This window comes from Glycine soja, chromosome 17 (assembly GCF_004193775.1).
Source record: "Glycine soja cultivar W05 chromosome 17, ASM419377v2, whole genome shotgun sequence".
In the NCBI taxonomy this organism is placed as follows: Eukaryota; Viridiplantae; Streptophyta; class Magnoliopsida; order Fabales; family Fabaceae; genus Glycine; species Glycine soja.
The window spans coordinates 1,137,128-1,151,553 of record NC_041018.1 but is presented as its reverse complement, the minus strand read 5'-3'; the positions used below and the strand labels follow the sequence as shown (position 1 = coordinate 1,151,553).

The 14,426-nt window shown below is 32.2% G+C and overlaps 1 protein-coding gene and 2 pseudogenes across 1 annotated transcript; all 3 read left to right on the top strand.

Annotated features, from left to right (window-relative positions):
• Positions 1 to 868: 868 nt before the first annotated feature.
• On the top strand, positions 869 to 3,811 carry LOC114394014 (annotated as a pseudogene).
• Positions 3,812 to 7,457: 3,646 nt separating this feature from the next.
• LOC114394012 (cytochrome P450 77A1-like) lies at positions 7,458 to 9,307 on the top strand. Its single transcript, XM_028355551.1, has one exon. It carries the CDS (start codon positions 7,493 to 7,495, stop codon positions 9,023 to 9,025), a length of 1,533 nt encoding a protein of 510 aa, XP_028211352.1. The 5' UTR covers positions 7,458 to 7,492; the 3' UTR covers positions 9,026 to 9,307.
• A 3,031-nt stretch (positions 9,308 to 12,338) lies between these two features.
• LOC114393459 lies at positions 12,339 to 13,830 on the top strand (annotated as a pseudogene).
• Positions 13,831 to 14,426: the final 596 nt, after the last annotated feature.

The window sequence follows — 14,426 nt, the reverse complement described above, 5'->3', positions numbered from 1 at the left end:
TAAAAAAAATTAATTTCTCATAAAAAATATATTACCTAATTAAATTATTCTATCCAAACACACTAAAGGCAATTTCATGAAAGTCATGTCCCTTCATTAATTTTCTTTAATTATAAGCGGGATTAGCTCCATAAACTAATCATATTATCCAATAATAGATAGTAATAATACTTGTGGAGTTGTGATATTCAACTATTAGTATTATTGATATTATTTTAATTCAGTTTTAAATTATAAGGTAGATAAGTTAGAGTATTTTTAGTGATGGTTACTATATTAATTGGATTCTTCAACAACTTTCACCAGAGCACAAGGCAATAACTGTACGGTGGAAGATGAGATCTTGCGAAAAAATTCTGAAGATTTCAATTTTTTTAATAAAAAATCAATCGTGCTTAAGAAAAAGTGAAGGAAACGTTACAAAAAGAGATTTAAGAACAAACTAAACTCTACCATTAAAACAAAAAATAAGGAAAAAATTTATGCACACCTGACATATAAGAATCCATGAAAAAGGGTCTTAAAATCCCACTAAAGATATTCTTATGATGATGATTTAAATCAAAGTAATTTAGTTTAATTGGTTAGACAAAATACATAAGTTATTTTAAATGATCGATACTTGTATTTGATTTTATCGATTAAAAAAATCTGAATAAAAGTGTGCTCCCATATTTTAATTAAAATTTTAAGATCTAATAACTGGGAATGAAGAAAAATATAGTTAAAACTTGAAAAGAGAAATTTTACTGAACTAGTCGGTTAAATTTTTTTATCGAGAATAGTTATGGATAAATTCATTAGATATTTGATACTTATACCACTAATAAGCAAAAAATTATTATGTTAACAATAAGCAATTATTTTAGTATTTTCTGTCAATTTTATCATGCACCTTTTCGGTGGTGGGATTGTTGGTTTGGTTCCTTTCTCCATCCATTTTGGCTTAGCAAGTTGTCTGAACTCTGTTAGCATATGTACAGTACAAGTGTACGAATAGGAACACTCCATTGTTGACATTCAGAACAATGCAATGGGGGGTTTTGTACATCTCAGAAAGGTGTGGTGTGGCTATGCAGACACTACTCTTGTTCTTCTTCATATGCTCTCTGACACTAATCTCACTCACAGGGATTACATCAATTTCCACCTTTTCTTTTTGGCACTGCTTCTCTTCTTACCAGGTTTAATTTCTCATCCTCTTCATCATGCATGTTTATCTCTGTTTCTTGTATGTTCACCTGTTGAAAAATACTTAAGTCCCACATCAATTGTCTCATTTTTTAAGTGCAGTTTATATATCTGTTGAACAACTCTAATTAATGTCAATTAGTTTTAATATGAAATCTAATATCACCGATCACTATTTCCTTAATCTATCTCGCAAACCAGGTGATCAGATTATCACCTCAAAATCAGTTTCTGTATTCTAATTCTGATTTTCTTTTACTTTTACATTTTTTTTCTGTTCAAGCTTCAACTTTCCTAAGTCCATATATTAGCAGGTAGTATATCTGACGAAAGCAATGGTGATGTTGCTGTTGATCAATACCACCGGTATCTGGTAAACATAATAAAGTTCAGTTTTGTAGATCATATTTGTAAATCGTATTTAGTTCTGCATAGAAATTTATATGTACTGTGACATTTTGTGCACGAAAAATTTCAGATTAAATGCTCCACATGTTAGAAAGAGGTTTATAAAATTGCAAGTGCCGACACATGACATATATCAAAATATATAGCATGATTAATATTTTCTTACCCGTTTAATTCTTTCGCATCCCAAGAGATAAAATGAGCATTGGATTCTATTTTTTATTTTATTGATCATTTTTTTTCATTTTTTTTAAAGACATCCTTGATATTTTAAATGTGAGAAACCTCAATTTGAAACTCTCACATGAGAAATACATAATCTTTAGTGATTTTTTTATATAAAATACTTTTATTAGTTTCTTTTAATTTTTCAATTGTTAGACATTAAAATGATTTATCAATAAATACATGTCTAAAATAATTTATATTAAATTTCAACAATTTGAATTAAGATTTAAAATTTAATTAAGTAAATAAAAAAATTACAAATAATTAAATATTAAAGTAATTATCAACAAAATTCTTCATTGTCATTATTTAAATATTATTTTGTTATGCCTTTGTTTTCTTTCATAAATGAATATTTTTTTTATTAAATATGTTAACGAAAATAAGGTTAAAAACGAGTGTAATAAAAACAACAAATGGGCTGGTGTTGATTGTAATTAAGTGTCATATAGTTTTAGTATGTGGAGAACAAGAAGCGTAGCAGCAAAAGCAATGGAGCTGTCTTGCTGCAGTGCATTTGTGGTGATATTGTTGGCACTCACAGTCACAGTCACAGCAGCAGTTCTCTTCATTTTCTGATATGCTTACTAACACTTTTCTTTCTCACTCACGGATTAATTTACAGTATGAAGGAGCTTAGAAGAGTGACGGCAAAGGGCTGTTCATATTAATTAAGAACTACTTGCAATTTCTTTTTTTAGCTCTTCTTTTATTCAATAAAATGGATTCTTTCTTAATCAATGACTATTTGCAGGTACAAGTGTGATAATCGATGGAAGCAATGGGGATATTGCGACTGATCATTATATACGCTACCTGGTATTATATCAGACTACGATTTGTAAAAAGAAAATTACTACTAATTACTAACGATGTAAAACTATGTAGAGAAACAGGAACCGTCGGGTTTAAGCAGCAAATTAAAAAATGCTTAATCATTGGCGACAGAGTTAAGTACTGGGCCACATTCAATGAGCCGAATTTCCTAGTGCCACTTGGTTACCGTTCAGGTTTATATTCTCCATGCCGTGTTGCTCTGCCCAATTAGCAATGGCTAAATGCAGTGAAGGGGATTCAGAAAAGGAGCCCTTTATAGCAGCTCATAACGTTATCTTGTCACATGCAGCTGCAGTTGATATCCATAGAACCAAATGCCAGGTATTGCGATACTGTTTTCAGCATCATAACTTACGTATCCTTAAGACAGACAATAAAGAAACCATGATAACACCTAACAAACAAACAAAAAAACTTTGAAAACCCAATAATTTGATCAATTTCAATTTGTACTTTGTGGATGAAACAATAGACTGAGCAAAAAGGAAGTATCGGTATAGTCTTCAACATGAGTGGTTTGAACCAATGAGTAATTCAACAGCTGACAAATTGGCTACCGAAAGAGCAAGAGCATTCAGCTTCAATTGGTATACTTGATAGTTCTCCCTTGATAATAGCCTTTTCTATTGTTCACTGCTCAACTCCGCCAGAGTAAAACACTTTATTATAGTGCAGGTTCTTGGACCCAATCATATTTGGAAAGTACCCTACAGAGATGGAGAACGTTCTTGGAAGCCTTTTGCCCAAATTTTCCAGCCACGAAAAAGAGAAACTCAAGAAAGGATTGGATTTCATTGGCCTCAATTACTACACGGCTTTTATGTCCAAGATTGCATGTACTCCGCGTGTAAGCTACGACCCGGGATCTCCAGAACAGAGGGTTCATACAAGAAAAATGTAGAAAAGAATGGTGTCCCAATCGGTGAACCTGAACGTTCCCTCAAACTCATTACAAAGATCATCGATCACCTTTTCTCCCATGCTTAACCAATTTTCAAGCTTCTCATTTTTGCAGACTCCATTTAGTTGGTTTAATATTTATATTTACCCGGATGGCATGGAAAAAGCTGTAACATGTGTGAGAGATAGATACAATAACACTCCAATTTTCATAACTGAAAATGGTAAGCAACACAAATTAAACTTCCTTTTGTTTTTTTTTTTACTTTTTATTTTTATTATTTATCTATTACTTTAAACAACTTGTTTATACTCTTTTCCATTTCAATTAAACAATTTCACTTTTCACTTTCTTTTTCATTTTTTTATTCGTAAGAATTAAACAGTATTATAAACTTCCTTCTTCATTTTTTTCATTTCTTTTTATTCATCACATTCACTTTCATCTATCTTTACCAAACACTTCCTATATGATGGGTTCTTCTTAAATGATTTTATGTGAGCTCTTTTATTCCATTTTATTTTTAAGAATAAGAGCCAATTTTTTAGGTTGGCTATAAATAAAAACCAATTTCTACTCCAACCGTTTTTCATACAATCACCACTTTTTCGATTCTTCCTTATGCACACTTTACCCCCTTCGGGCTCCGCTGCTTCCTCCACTCCTCCTCCCCGTTTTTTTTTTGTAAAAAAAAAGGAAAAATGCTCAATATTACAAAAAAAAAATTATACACAAAAACTATAAATCAATGTTTGACACAATTTTCATAAAAAAAATTTTTACGATAAAAAACATTCTTTCTTATTTGTTAAAATTTATTAGAATTAATAAATTTTGGTGAGTTACACCTTATGTTTAATAACTTTTCTTATTTTATATTTTTCAATAAATTTTAACAGAATAGTGTATTGAAAAATGTATTACTAGTTACTAACACTCATTTATTGGTCAAACTCCATTTTATCTATTCCTTATGTCATTCAATTTTTTTATCACTAAAATATATATACTTAGTTTCATCCATCAAGAGATCTAACTCAATTGATTAAATATGATATATAAGTTATTTAAATTTTTTTATTATTTATCTTTAATTCTTACGAATTAAAAAAAAATCATCCTCACTTTCGTATTTTTTTAGGTTTAACACCCCTCTAAAAAATAATTTGTTGAATTTTCAATAATAACTTTTAGCCTTTAAAATGTTTGCTATAAATGGCACTTGAAAATTTGAAAGTGATCACTAGAAAAGAGCTGAACATTTAATAGCAACACTAACTTTTTATTTTATTGTATTTTGATGATTAAAATATGTTTTTCATCCTTATAAATATCAAAAAGTTTAAAATTTATTCTTGTAAAATTTCATTTTTTATTTTCGTAAAATTGAAATATTTTATTTTTTTATTCTAGAATTAAGCTTCTACGAATTCAAGCCTATATAACATTTTTTAAAACTTAAATAATAAAATATAATTTCTACGGGTTAAAATCCATAAAAAATTATAGAAAAAATAAAAAATAAAACCACAATTTTTTGTGGTTAAAATCGCCACAAAATATAAGATTTTTATAAAAAAAAAATACTCCATTCTCTTAAACCCATAACAACCACCACCCTAGCACCGTCCCCATAACAACTACCATCAAAACCAACATACCACCTCCATCATCAAACACCAAACACCACCATCAAATCTGGGGGCGTCAGGGTCGGCAATATATTTAATTTGAATTTGAAAAAATTATACTAACATTTTTTATATGTTTAAACCATTATCCTAGCATCTCATTAAATCTTTCACTAATAGCCATGTAAGAAAAGTAAATATAATGATTAAAAAAATAAGATATGTTATTTAAATATCAACATATAATTACATAAAATCTAAAAAATGTACCTATAATTTGCTATAAATAAAAATATCAACATATGTTATTTAAATTCATATTTTTTACTAAAAAATATCTTCAAGAACGGAATACCGAATGCACTGCCTAATTGTGCCTACTACCAGTACATGTAGAATCTGTATAAATCAGGAAAATTATACTTTTTAGTAAGGAAAATTATACTTTCACATTTGATTTAAATATATTTTTGATTTCTCAAATTTGAGGATCAATCTTTTTTAGTCTCTAAAATTATAATTTATATTTTTTGGTTTCTCAAATTTGTAAAATATTTTTTTAGTGTCTTGTAACTAATTTTTGAAGGTCTGGATGCAAAATTTGTGATGTTTTATTAATTGTAAGAGATATTAAAAAAGATTTTACAAATTTAAGGGACTAACAATATAAATTTTAATTTAAGAGATTAAAAATACACTTTCAATTTTGAGAAGCTAAAAACATATTTTAATACACTAATTTTTGTTTAGATAAAAATTTGAGTTCAATTATTTTAATTGAGGTAAGAAAATATATATTTTCAATCATAAGTAATAAGCAACCAACTTTAATTTTAAGCAACATAATATGATATATAGATATTTTTTTAATGTAAAAAAAATCTAAACAATGATGTATTGAAACAAGTGATTCGTTAAGTAACAAGCAAGGGAGATGATCTAATCTGTCATTACACAATTAGTAAGAAAGATAAAAGAAAGAAAAATATGAATGTTACATATAATATGATAAGTAAGAACAAAGAAATAGAGAAATATAATAAGTGTTAATATAGATATTCAAATACTATTGTTCTATAAAATATAAATTAATATTTAGGGTACAACTGTCCCATGCTGAAGAAACATGAAAATTCAAGTGGGTGCTGCTGTAGAAAGTCAGTCCAGTGTCCAATTGCAAATCCATGAACTTTGCTATTGATTGCAGCTCTGCAGTTCCACCCAATTGCTCAACTACCACCTGTACATCACTGCCACCATGATATAAAAAAAAAGTCAGAAAAGTTCCCCACTTGTAATTTTTTGTGTGATGGAAGCTGATAATATATACTACTATTTCATTATTAAATTAAATTTATGTAAGATTGGAGTATTAAATTAAATCAGGACTTTCTTTTTCTATTTAATAATATGATTTTAAAAAATTAAATATTTAATACCACAAAGTATAATAATATCGAAAAGAATATATTAAGAAATGGAAATAAATATTTTCAGATAATTTTATACATCTTATGATGTGAAAAAAAACATATCTATATTTTTAATATAATTTTTTTTGTAAGCTTTGATAATTTTCGCCTATTTAATACATACCGAAAATTTAAAACTGAGCACAATTTTTTTTTATCATTATATAACAACTTGACATAAAGAAAAAAAAATCCCAAATAGAATGCATGAAATGGTGGTCAGTTTTCATCCTTTTATGCACGTACATTTACAGTTGGAAGTCTGGAACGCGTCTGGTTGGTTAGATCAATTTAATACTTTACATGTGGTCTGTTCTACGTAGAAAAAATAAAATAAAAGACCCTCTTGTGGTCAATATACAATATGAAAATCACTTAACCTTATCGTTTGGTGGCATGTGATAATGTTGTGAAAATTCAACTTTTTTTGGATATTGAAAAAAAGTAATCTCTATTGAATTGAAAAGAGGGATTCATCTTTATCGAAAATTATAAATATATATGATATTTATTATCCACTCAATATAATTTATTTTATACATAAAATTCAAATTCAAATCTTAATTGAGGAGAGGAGTGGAAGATTACGTCAGATTAGAAAGTTAAAATAAAAAAATAAAAAAGAAAAGGTGGCCCCTCGTGAAAGTCACTCCTTCTCCTTGAATACGCCGTACTGGCAGTAATTACGTCTGCTCAAATTATTCAATACTATTAACCAACGTAGACCAAACTCATTCACACGTATGTCAGTGTGTCACCTTTTTCGTTTTATATAAACTCTTGAGATGCACCACTCTTCCCTCACACTCTTCAGTTCATTAACAATGCAGGCAACAGACATTATTCTGCTGGGCCTGGGCTTGCTCTTCGTCCGCTGGTGGTGGCGGCGCTGGTCCACCACCGGCGGCGGCCCGAAGAACCTCCCTCCAGGCCCTCCCGGGTGGCCCATCGTTGGTAACCTCTTCCAAGTGATCCTGCAGCGCCGTCACTTCATTTACGTGATCCGCGATTTACGTAAAAAATACGGCCCAATCTTCAGCATGCAGATGGGCCAGCGCACGCTGATCATCGTGAGCAGCGCGGAGCTAATCCACGAGGCACTGATCCAGCGAGGCCCATTGTTCGCGAGCAGGCCCAGAGACTCCCCCATCCGGCTGATCTTCAGCATGGGGAAGTGCGCCATCAACTCCGCCGAGTACGGCCCTCTCTGGCGCACCCTGAGGAAGAACTTCGTGACCGAGATGATCACCCCCCTGAGGATAAAACAGTGCAGCTGGATACGAAAATGGGCCATGGAGGCCCACATGAAAAGGATCCAACAAGAGGCCCGCGAGCAAGGGTTCGTCCAAGTGATGAGCAACTGCAGGCTCACCATATGCAGCATCCTCATCTGCATCTGCTTCGGCGCCAAGATCGAGGAGAAAAGAATCAAAAGCATAGAGAGCATTCTGAAGGATGTCATGCTCATCACGCTTCCCAAGCTTCCCGATTTTTTACCGGTTTTCACTCCGTTGTTCCGGCGTCAGGTGAAGGAAGCTAAGGAGTTAAGGAGGAGGCAGGTGGAGCTGCTGGCGCCGTTGATAAGGAGCAGAAAGGCTTTCGTGGAGGGGAATTTGTTGGAGCTGGGAAATCATTATGACATGGCGAGTCCCGTTGGTGCTGCTTACGTGGACTCCCTGTTTAATTTGGAGGTGCCTGGACGAGGACGCTTGGGGGAGGAGGAGCTCGTGACGCTCGTGTCGGAGATTATCAGCGCCGGCACCGACACCAGCGCCACCGCGGTAGAGTGGGCGCTGCTTCATTTGGTGATGGATCAAGACATTCAAGAGAGGTTGTATAAGGAGATAGTGGAGTGTGTGGGGAAGGATGGTGTGGTTACGGAGAGTCACGTGGAGAAGATGCCTTATTTGAGCGCCGTCGTGAAGGAGACTTTCCGGCGACACCCACCGAGCCACTTTGTGTTGTCGCATGCCGCCACGGAGGAGACGGAGCTGGGTGGGTATACGGTTCCGAAGGAGGCGAGCGTGGAGTTTTACACGGCGTGGTTGACGGAGAATCCGGATATGTGGGAGGATCCGAATGAGTTCAGACCAGAGAGGTTTATGAGTGGGGATGGGGTTGAGGTTGACGTGACGGGGACCAAAGGGGTGAGGATGATGCCATTTGGTGTAGGGAGGAGGATTTGTCCAGCGTGGACTCTGGGGATTTTGCATATAAATTTGTTGCTGGCCAAGATGGTGCAGGCTTTCCACTGGTTGCCCAATCCCAACGCTCCACCCGACCCGACTGAGACCTTCGCTTTCACTGTTGTCATGAAAAACCCTCTCAAGCCACTTATTGTGCCTCGATCCATTTAACACTTAGTTATGTGTGAAAAATAACATTTGAGCAGAAGGGATATATGAGGTAGATTTATTTTTACAGGGTATTTTAATTTGGATGATATGTCATTGGTCTGCTAGCTCATTGCAGTTAGTTGCCATGGAATTCCAACCTTCTATGTATCTATCATTATTATTTACTTACATATAGGCTTTATCGCATAAAATATTGCACAATTTTATTGTAGAGGAGCGGAATTCGTTCCAATTTGCGTCCCTACTATATAATATAAGTGAAGGTGCTAATGTGCTGTGCTATCTATATAATATAGTATCAAATTTTTATATTTGCATTCCATGCTACTTCATAAAAAATCTGACGTACGGCTATTTAATTCGTCTTCGGTTTTGAAGACAGTATTTTCGTATTTATATCTATTGCAATTTGAGATAAGATGTTGAGTTTGACATATCAACATATATAGTAGTACATAGGATATGATTAAAAAAGGCTATATTAGAGGGGGAAATTGGGATATTGTTGAAAAAGTAGTATACATTTGCTCTAGGTAGTTTAGGCAAGTACATAGAAACCTCGTAAAAAAGAAAAAAGACTACAACTAAAGAATAGTAGATGATCAAGAGAGTAGCACAAAAGTTTAAAGGTAAGATTGAGAAAAACTATACATAGATAATTAAAATACTACTTAGGAAGGATTTAGATGTTTATAGACATGATTAATGACAGAATATTGTGACATAATTTCATGTAATTGACCCTCTATGTACCAAATGGAAAAAGGCATGATGGTTTTTATTTGAATATTTTTGGCAACACAAAATTATATAGATTAATTGTGAAGTAATTTAATTTTATGAATAGTTTCTGTTTTAGACTAGAACTAGAATGCCATTTTAACTAGCCAGCTGATACTCAATTTATGGATCCTTAGCTATATAATGTAGATGTTGGGCTGGGGCACCAAATTAACGGAGGTGACGCTTCAATCTCGGTATAGCTGGAAGAGTAAATAAATAGTATCAGCCCTAAAGACTGAAGAGCACATGATGAAACATAGAAAGAGTATGATATTGGCATGGTAGTTGGATAGTTGCAGGCGAAATTATTACGCGCTACTAGCGTAAAAGAGAGGGGACTCTAAACCCCGAAGTGAATTAATATTGCACTCAATTGTAAGGACCTCTTTAATTTGCCCAGCAAATTGTAAATGTAGTAGTACGTACCCACTCGTACGTACACTAGCAAAACAAGTTATCACTCATTGACTTCCCAAATATAGCTGAGCACCGTTTGTGGCTTCCTTCTATTATGTTGAACCCCAACTTGATCTCGTGTTGTTCACTGTATCTATATATGTAGATTTATCCCCTTATATATTTTTATTCTTTTTTAAGTCTGGTACAATTAGGTACACAAAAGAATTAAAAAAAAAATAGTTATTCATCATTCCAAGAGAAGTGTTAGGAGCACATTTCTTCTTCTTTTTTATAATGATTAGTTTTTTTTGGTTGAGAGAAAGAATTAAGTTGATGACTTTTTTTTTCTTAATCATTTCATCAATCTTATATATTTTTAACACACTTTTTTTAATATATATTTTTATTATTAGTTAAAATTCATTAGTACCCATAAAATTATAAGTGAAATTTATTAAATAAGAAGTGAAACTATATTTTAAATACATTTTAATTTTTAATATAAAACATGTTAAACAAATATTTTAAAGAAACAATTAATTATAAACATTTTCATACTATAATGATGCTGAGAGATTATTATTATTATTATTATTATTATATATACATTTTGTATATCAACTACCGATGTTTATTTTTCTGGGCCTAATTATATTATAATAATAATGATAACAACAACTTTATTTAGAAAAAAAAATTAAAAGTTACCAAATTAAAGAGGAAAGTTACTTAAGTTGTAGAAAAGTAAAAACAAATAATGTACAATAAAAAAACTCACTCATGCCTTTTTCAGTTGATGAAAGATTTTAAGAGAAAAGTATAGTAGAAACAAGTAGATGAGAAGAGGGAATGAATAAAAAATGGATAGAGTTTTAAGTTATTTAGATCGAGAGAAGTATAAAAGAAGTGGAAGAGAAAGATAAGTGAGTATGTATTATAAAGAAACCCTTATTCTTAATAACATTTACACAATACAAAACAAAAAGGTTAAATATGTCATTTTATTTTTTTAAATGGGCCTCACCATCTTTTCTTACATTTTTAGACATTCTCCTAGCATATATTTAGTTTTGCGTGTGTGTGGGAGTCTCACCACATTTTTCTCTCTCTTTTTTCACTTCTCTCCTCTTTTAAACAACCAAAAAATCATTCTCTCGCTCACTACTTTATCATTTATCTCCCCCTAAAATTACCTTAAATAAATGATGCATTAATATATGTAAAAACTAAAAAGGGAGACATTGATTGGAGGAATTCAATTCATCTCTGCCAAAAGTGTGTTTCCATTATTGTTTCACCTTTAAAATATAATTTAAAATATTCACTTCTGAAATTCAAAATTTTCGAATCTGCTTTTGATGAGCTTAAATCTGATTATGGCAATGTAAATACAGATGATCGTTCGTTAAGTGAGGTACAAGTTGTTTGACTTAATCCACGTTGTTATAACTGATCACTCAAGTATTACGAGAATTACCAAAGAAGTATGTTATTGTCTTCTTACCCAGTGCCTACCATCTGCATTTTGCTATTACAAATTTATTGCTTTGCATTTATCCAAGCAACTTCTACTAGCAGGTTGTTGAAGATTTTGCATCTGAGAATGTTGTGTATCGAGCTGAGAACTACACCAAAGGTAATATGTGGAGCTGAGTCGGCAATTTTGTAGGTTGAACTTAGGTAACAAAACAAAACTTTCAATGACTAACTAATGATTTATTTATGTATATTAGATAAGAAAGAAAGATACTGTATTTTTAAATTTGTTTTAATACTAATAATTAATTTTCTTATTTTTTAATTAACTTACCTAACAAAACAGAATTAAAAATAATACATAAATTTAACTAAAAAATCATATCATAATTTTTTCTAATTTTATTAATTTTCTTTATTTATAATTCTAAAAAATATTTTAAATTTAAAAAATAAAAAAAAACACGTTGAGAATTCGAATCCAAATTCTCAACGTAAAAAACCAATTTTTTTTTCAAAATTATAGTGTAAATTTGGATCCCAAACTGAATTTATACTATAAATAATAAACATATATATTTGTGCAAGAGGAATAATATGTTTTCGTACTTTTCTTTCTTGTTGTATATATGGGGAAAAAAAATCGAGCAAACGTTCCTACATTGAAGCTGTACTGGAAGGTTTAAGAGTTGTCAGTTCAGTAGATGTGGCTTTCATTCCTTACAGTGAGGAAACTAAAACTAAAAGTCTTTTAAGTCCATTACTCTTGGACGCAAGTTATAAATGTAATGGAAACACTAGAAAAAAAAATCTTTGTTAGGCTTCTCTTGAGCATTGACCGTAGGGAGACAACATAAGCGGCAGTGGAAACTGTAAGCTATAATTTGAAAGTATTTTGGGCAAGGTTAGGTCTGTTTGTTACTGCCTTCGATTACTTTACTTCTTTGCTGCAGGTCATGCTTGCACTGGAAATGAGGCATTTTGGGGTTGTTGGAATTGATCTCTCTGGGAATCCAGCTGTTGGTGAATGGTATACGAGCTTGATCTTGAACTCTGGTGTAGTGACATATTTTAAATTATAAAAATTGATGCTTAAGCCCAATTTTATCTTTTGCAGGATTACATATTTGCTAGCATTGAAATTTGCTCGAGAACAAGGTCTTTATGTGACTCTTCACTGTGGAGAGGTGTGTTAATCTTTTCTTGTTCCTTTTACACTCGGTGTTTCTCTGATTTAGTGTGTTTAGGTATCAAATTCAAAGGAGATTCACGATATGCTCGACTTTCTTCTGCAGAGGATTGGACATGCTTGTTTCTTCAAGGAGGAACACTGGAGAAGGCTGAAGTCCTCTAACATTCCGGTTAGCCTTTGCTAGACCTTTACTTTTGTCATATTAATGATAAACCAAAATATTGATAGCGTATCATGATTTGTATGGCTAGAAGCAGATGTCCTTTGTTGGTAATCAATCAATTAAAATGTTATACACTTTCAAAAAATTTCTTGTAGCTAGCTTTCCTAAATGAGCCTCGTGGATCCAGAAAAAAAAAATCCCCCATTTTATTTTCCAAGAGAAGCTGATCCCCTCTGAAGTCATTCCATTGCATATTTTTGGCTTTGATCAGGGAATCAGCTTGACACCATGCTTTTGGTGATGCAGTTGATTTATATAATGCAAAACATCCTTTAGTCCTGTGTACCGATGACTCCGGTGTATTTTCTACCAGTCTCTCCAACGAATACAAAATTGCTGCTTTTTCATTTGGTAGGTTTTGCTTTTCTCTTTCAGCCAGTGGAATTCAAACTAACGGCTAAACTTTGCTGACTGCTTGTTGGTTGGCTATTATCTAGGCCTTGGACAGAAGGAACTGTTTGAGCTATCAAAGAATGCTATCGAGTTTATATTTGCAGACAATGTAGTAAAGGAGGATTTAAGAAAAAAATTTAATTCAGCAGCAAAGAATCTGGAATTGTAGCTTGTAGGTAGAGTTTCATCTTGGTGTGTATGCATTTGAATCGTTTGACTTCTAATTGCTATTATAACGGACACAACTTACGGTTGTTCCTGTTATATATATTAGAGAATGATTCAACAGGTTTGGCCTGGGCTCTTGCCTCGTTGAAGATTGGATTGGACCCTGATAAATTTTGTTCATAAATCAGTCATTCACGTGATTCTTCGAGAAGGGTTCAATTGATGAAAATGGATATGGTCAAGTCCTAATTTTAAAATTTGACCATTTGGCATGGGCGGCTATGAACTAGTCCGTCCATTATGCCATTCAATAAACAAAATTACTTTTCTGGAGGCTTCAATCCAACATCCCAATTAAGTAGGCGAAACAGCCTAGGCAGTAAATGTAATCGACCGTGTCTGTTAAGTTGATAGACATATCAAAGGTAACATAAATTGACTACGATCCTTTGTCCAATCAATTTTCTCCCTTTGCCTCTGTTGACCAATAACCCTTTTAAACCACCGCATCTTTCGACTTATTTATATTTATGACAATTAAATTTGCATTTAATTCTGCAAAGTGTATCGTAATTTATTGCATACAATGTGAAGAATTGAATTTCTTTTAGCAAAAATATGCAATATAACTTTAAATTAAATATTACTATCAAATAAATTTTGGGTTTGATTTTGATAGACAGATAGTGTGATTCAATATTGTATTGTTATACCATTTAAATGAACTTGTCAATATATGTGATTTTAAATGCGGCAAGGATGATAAA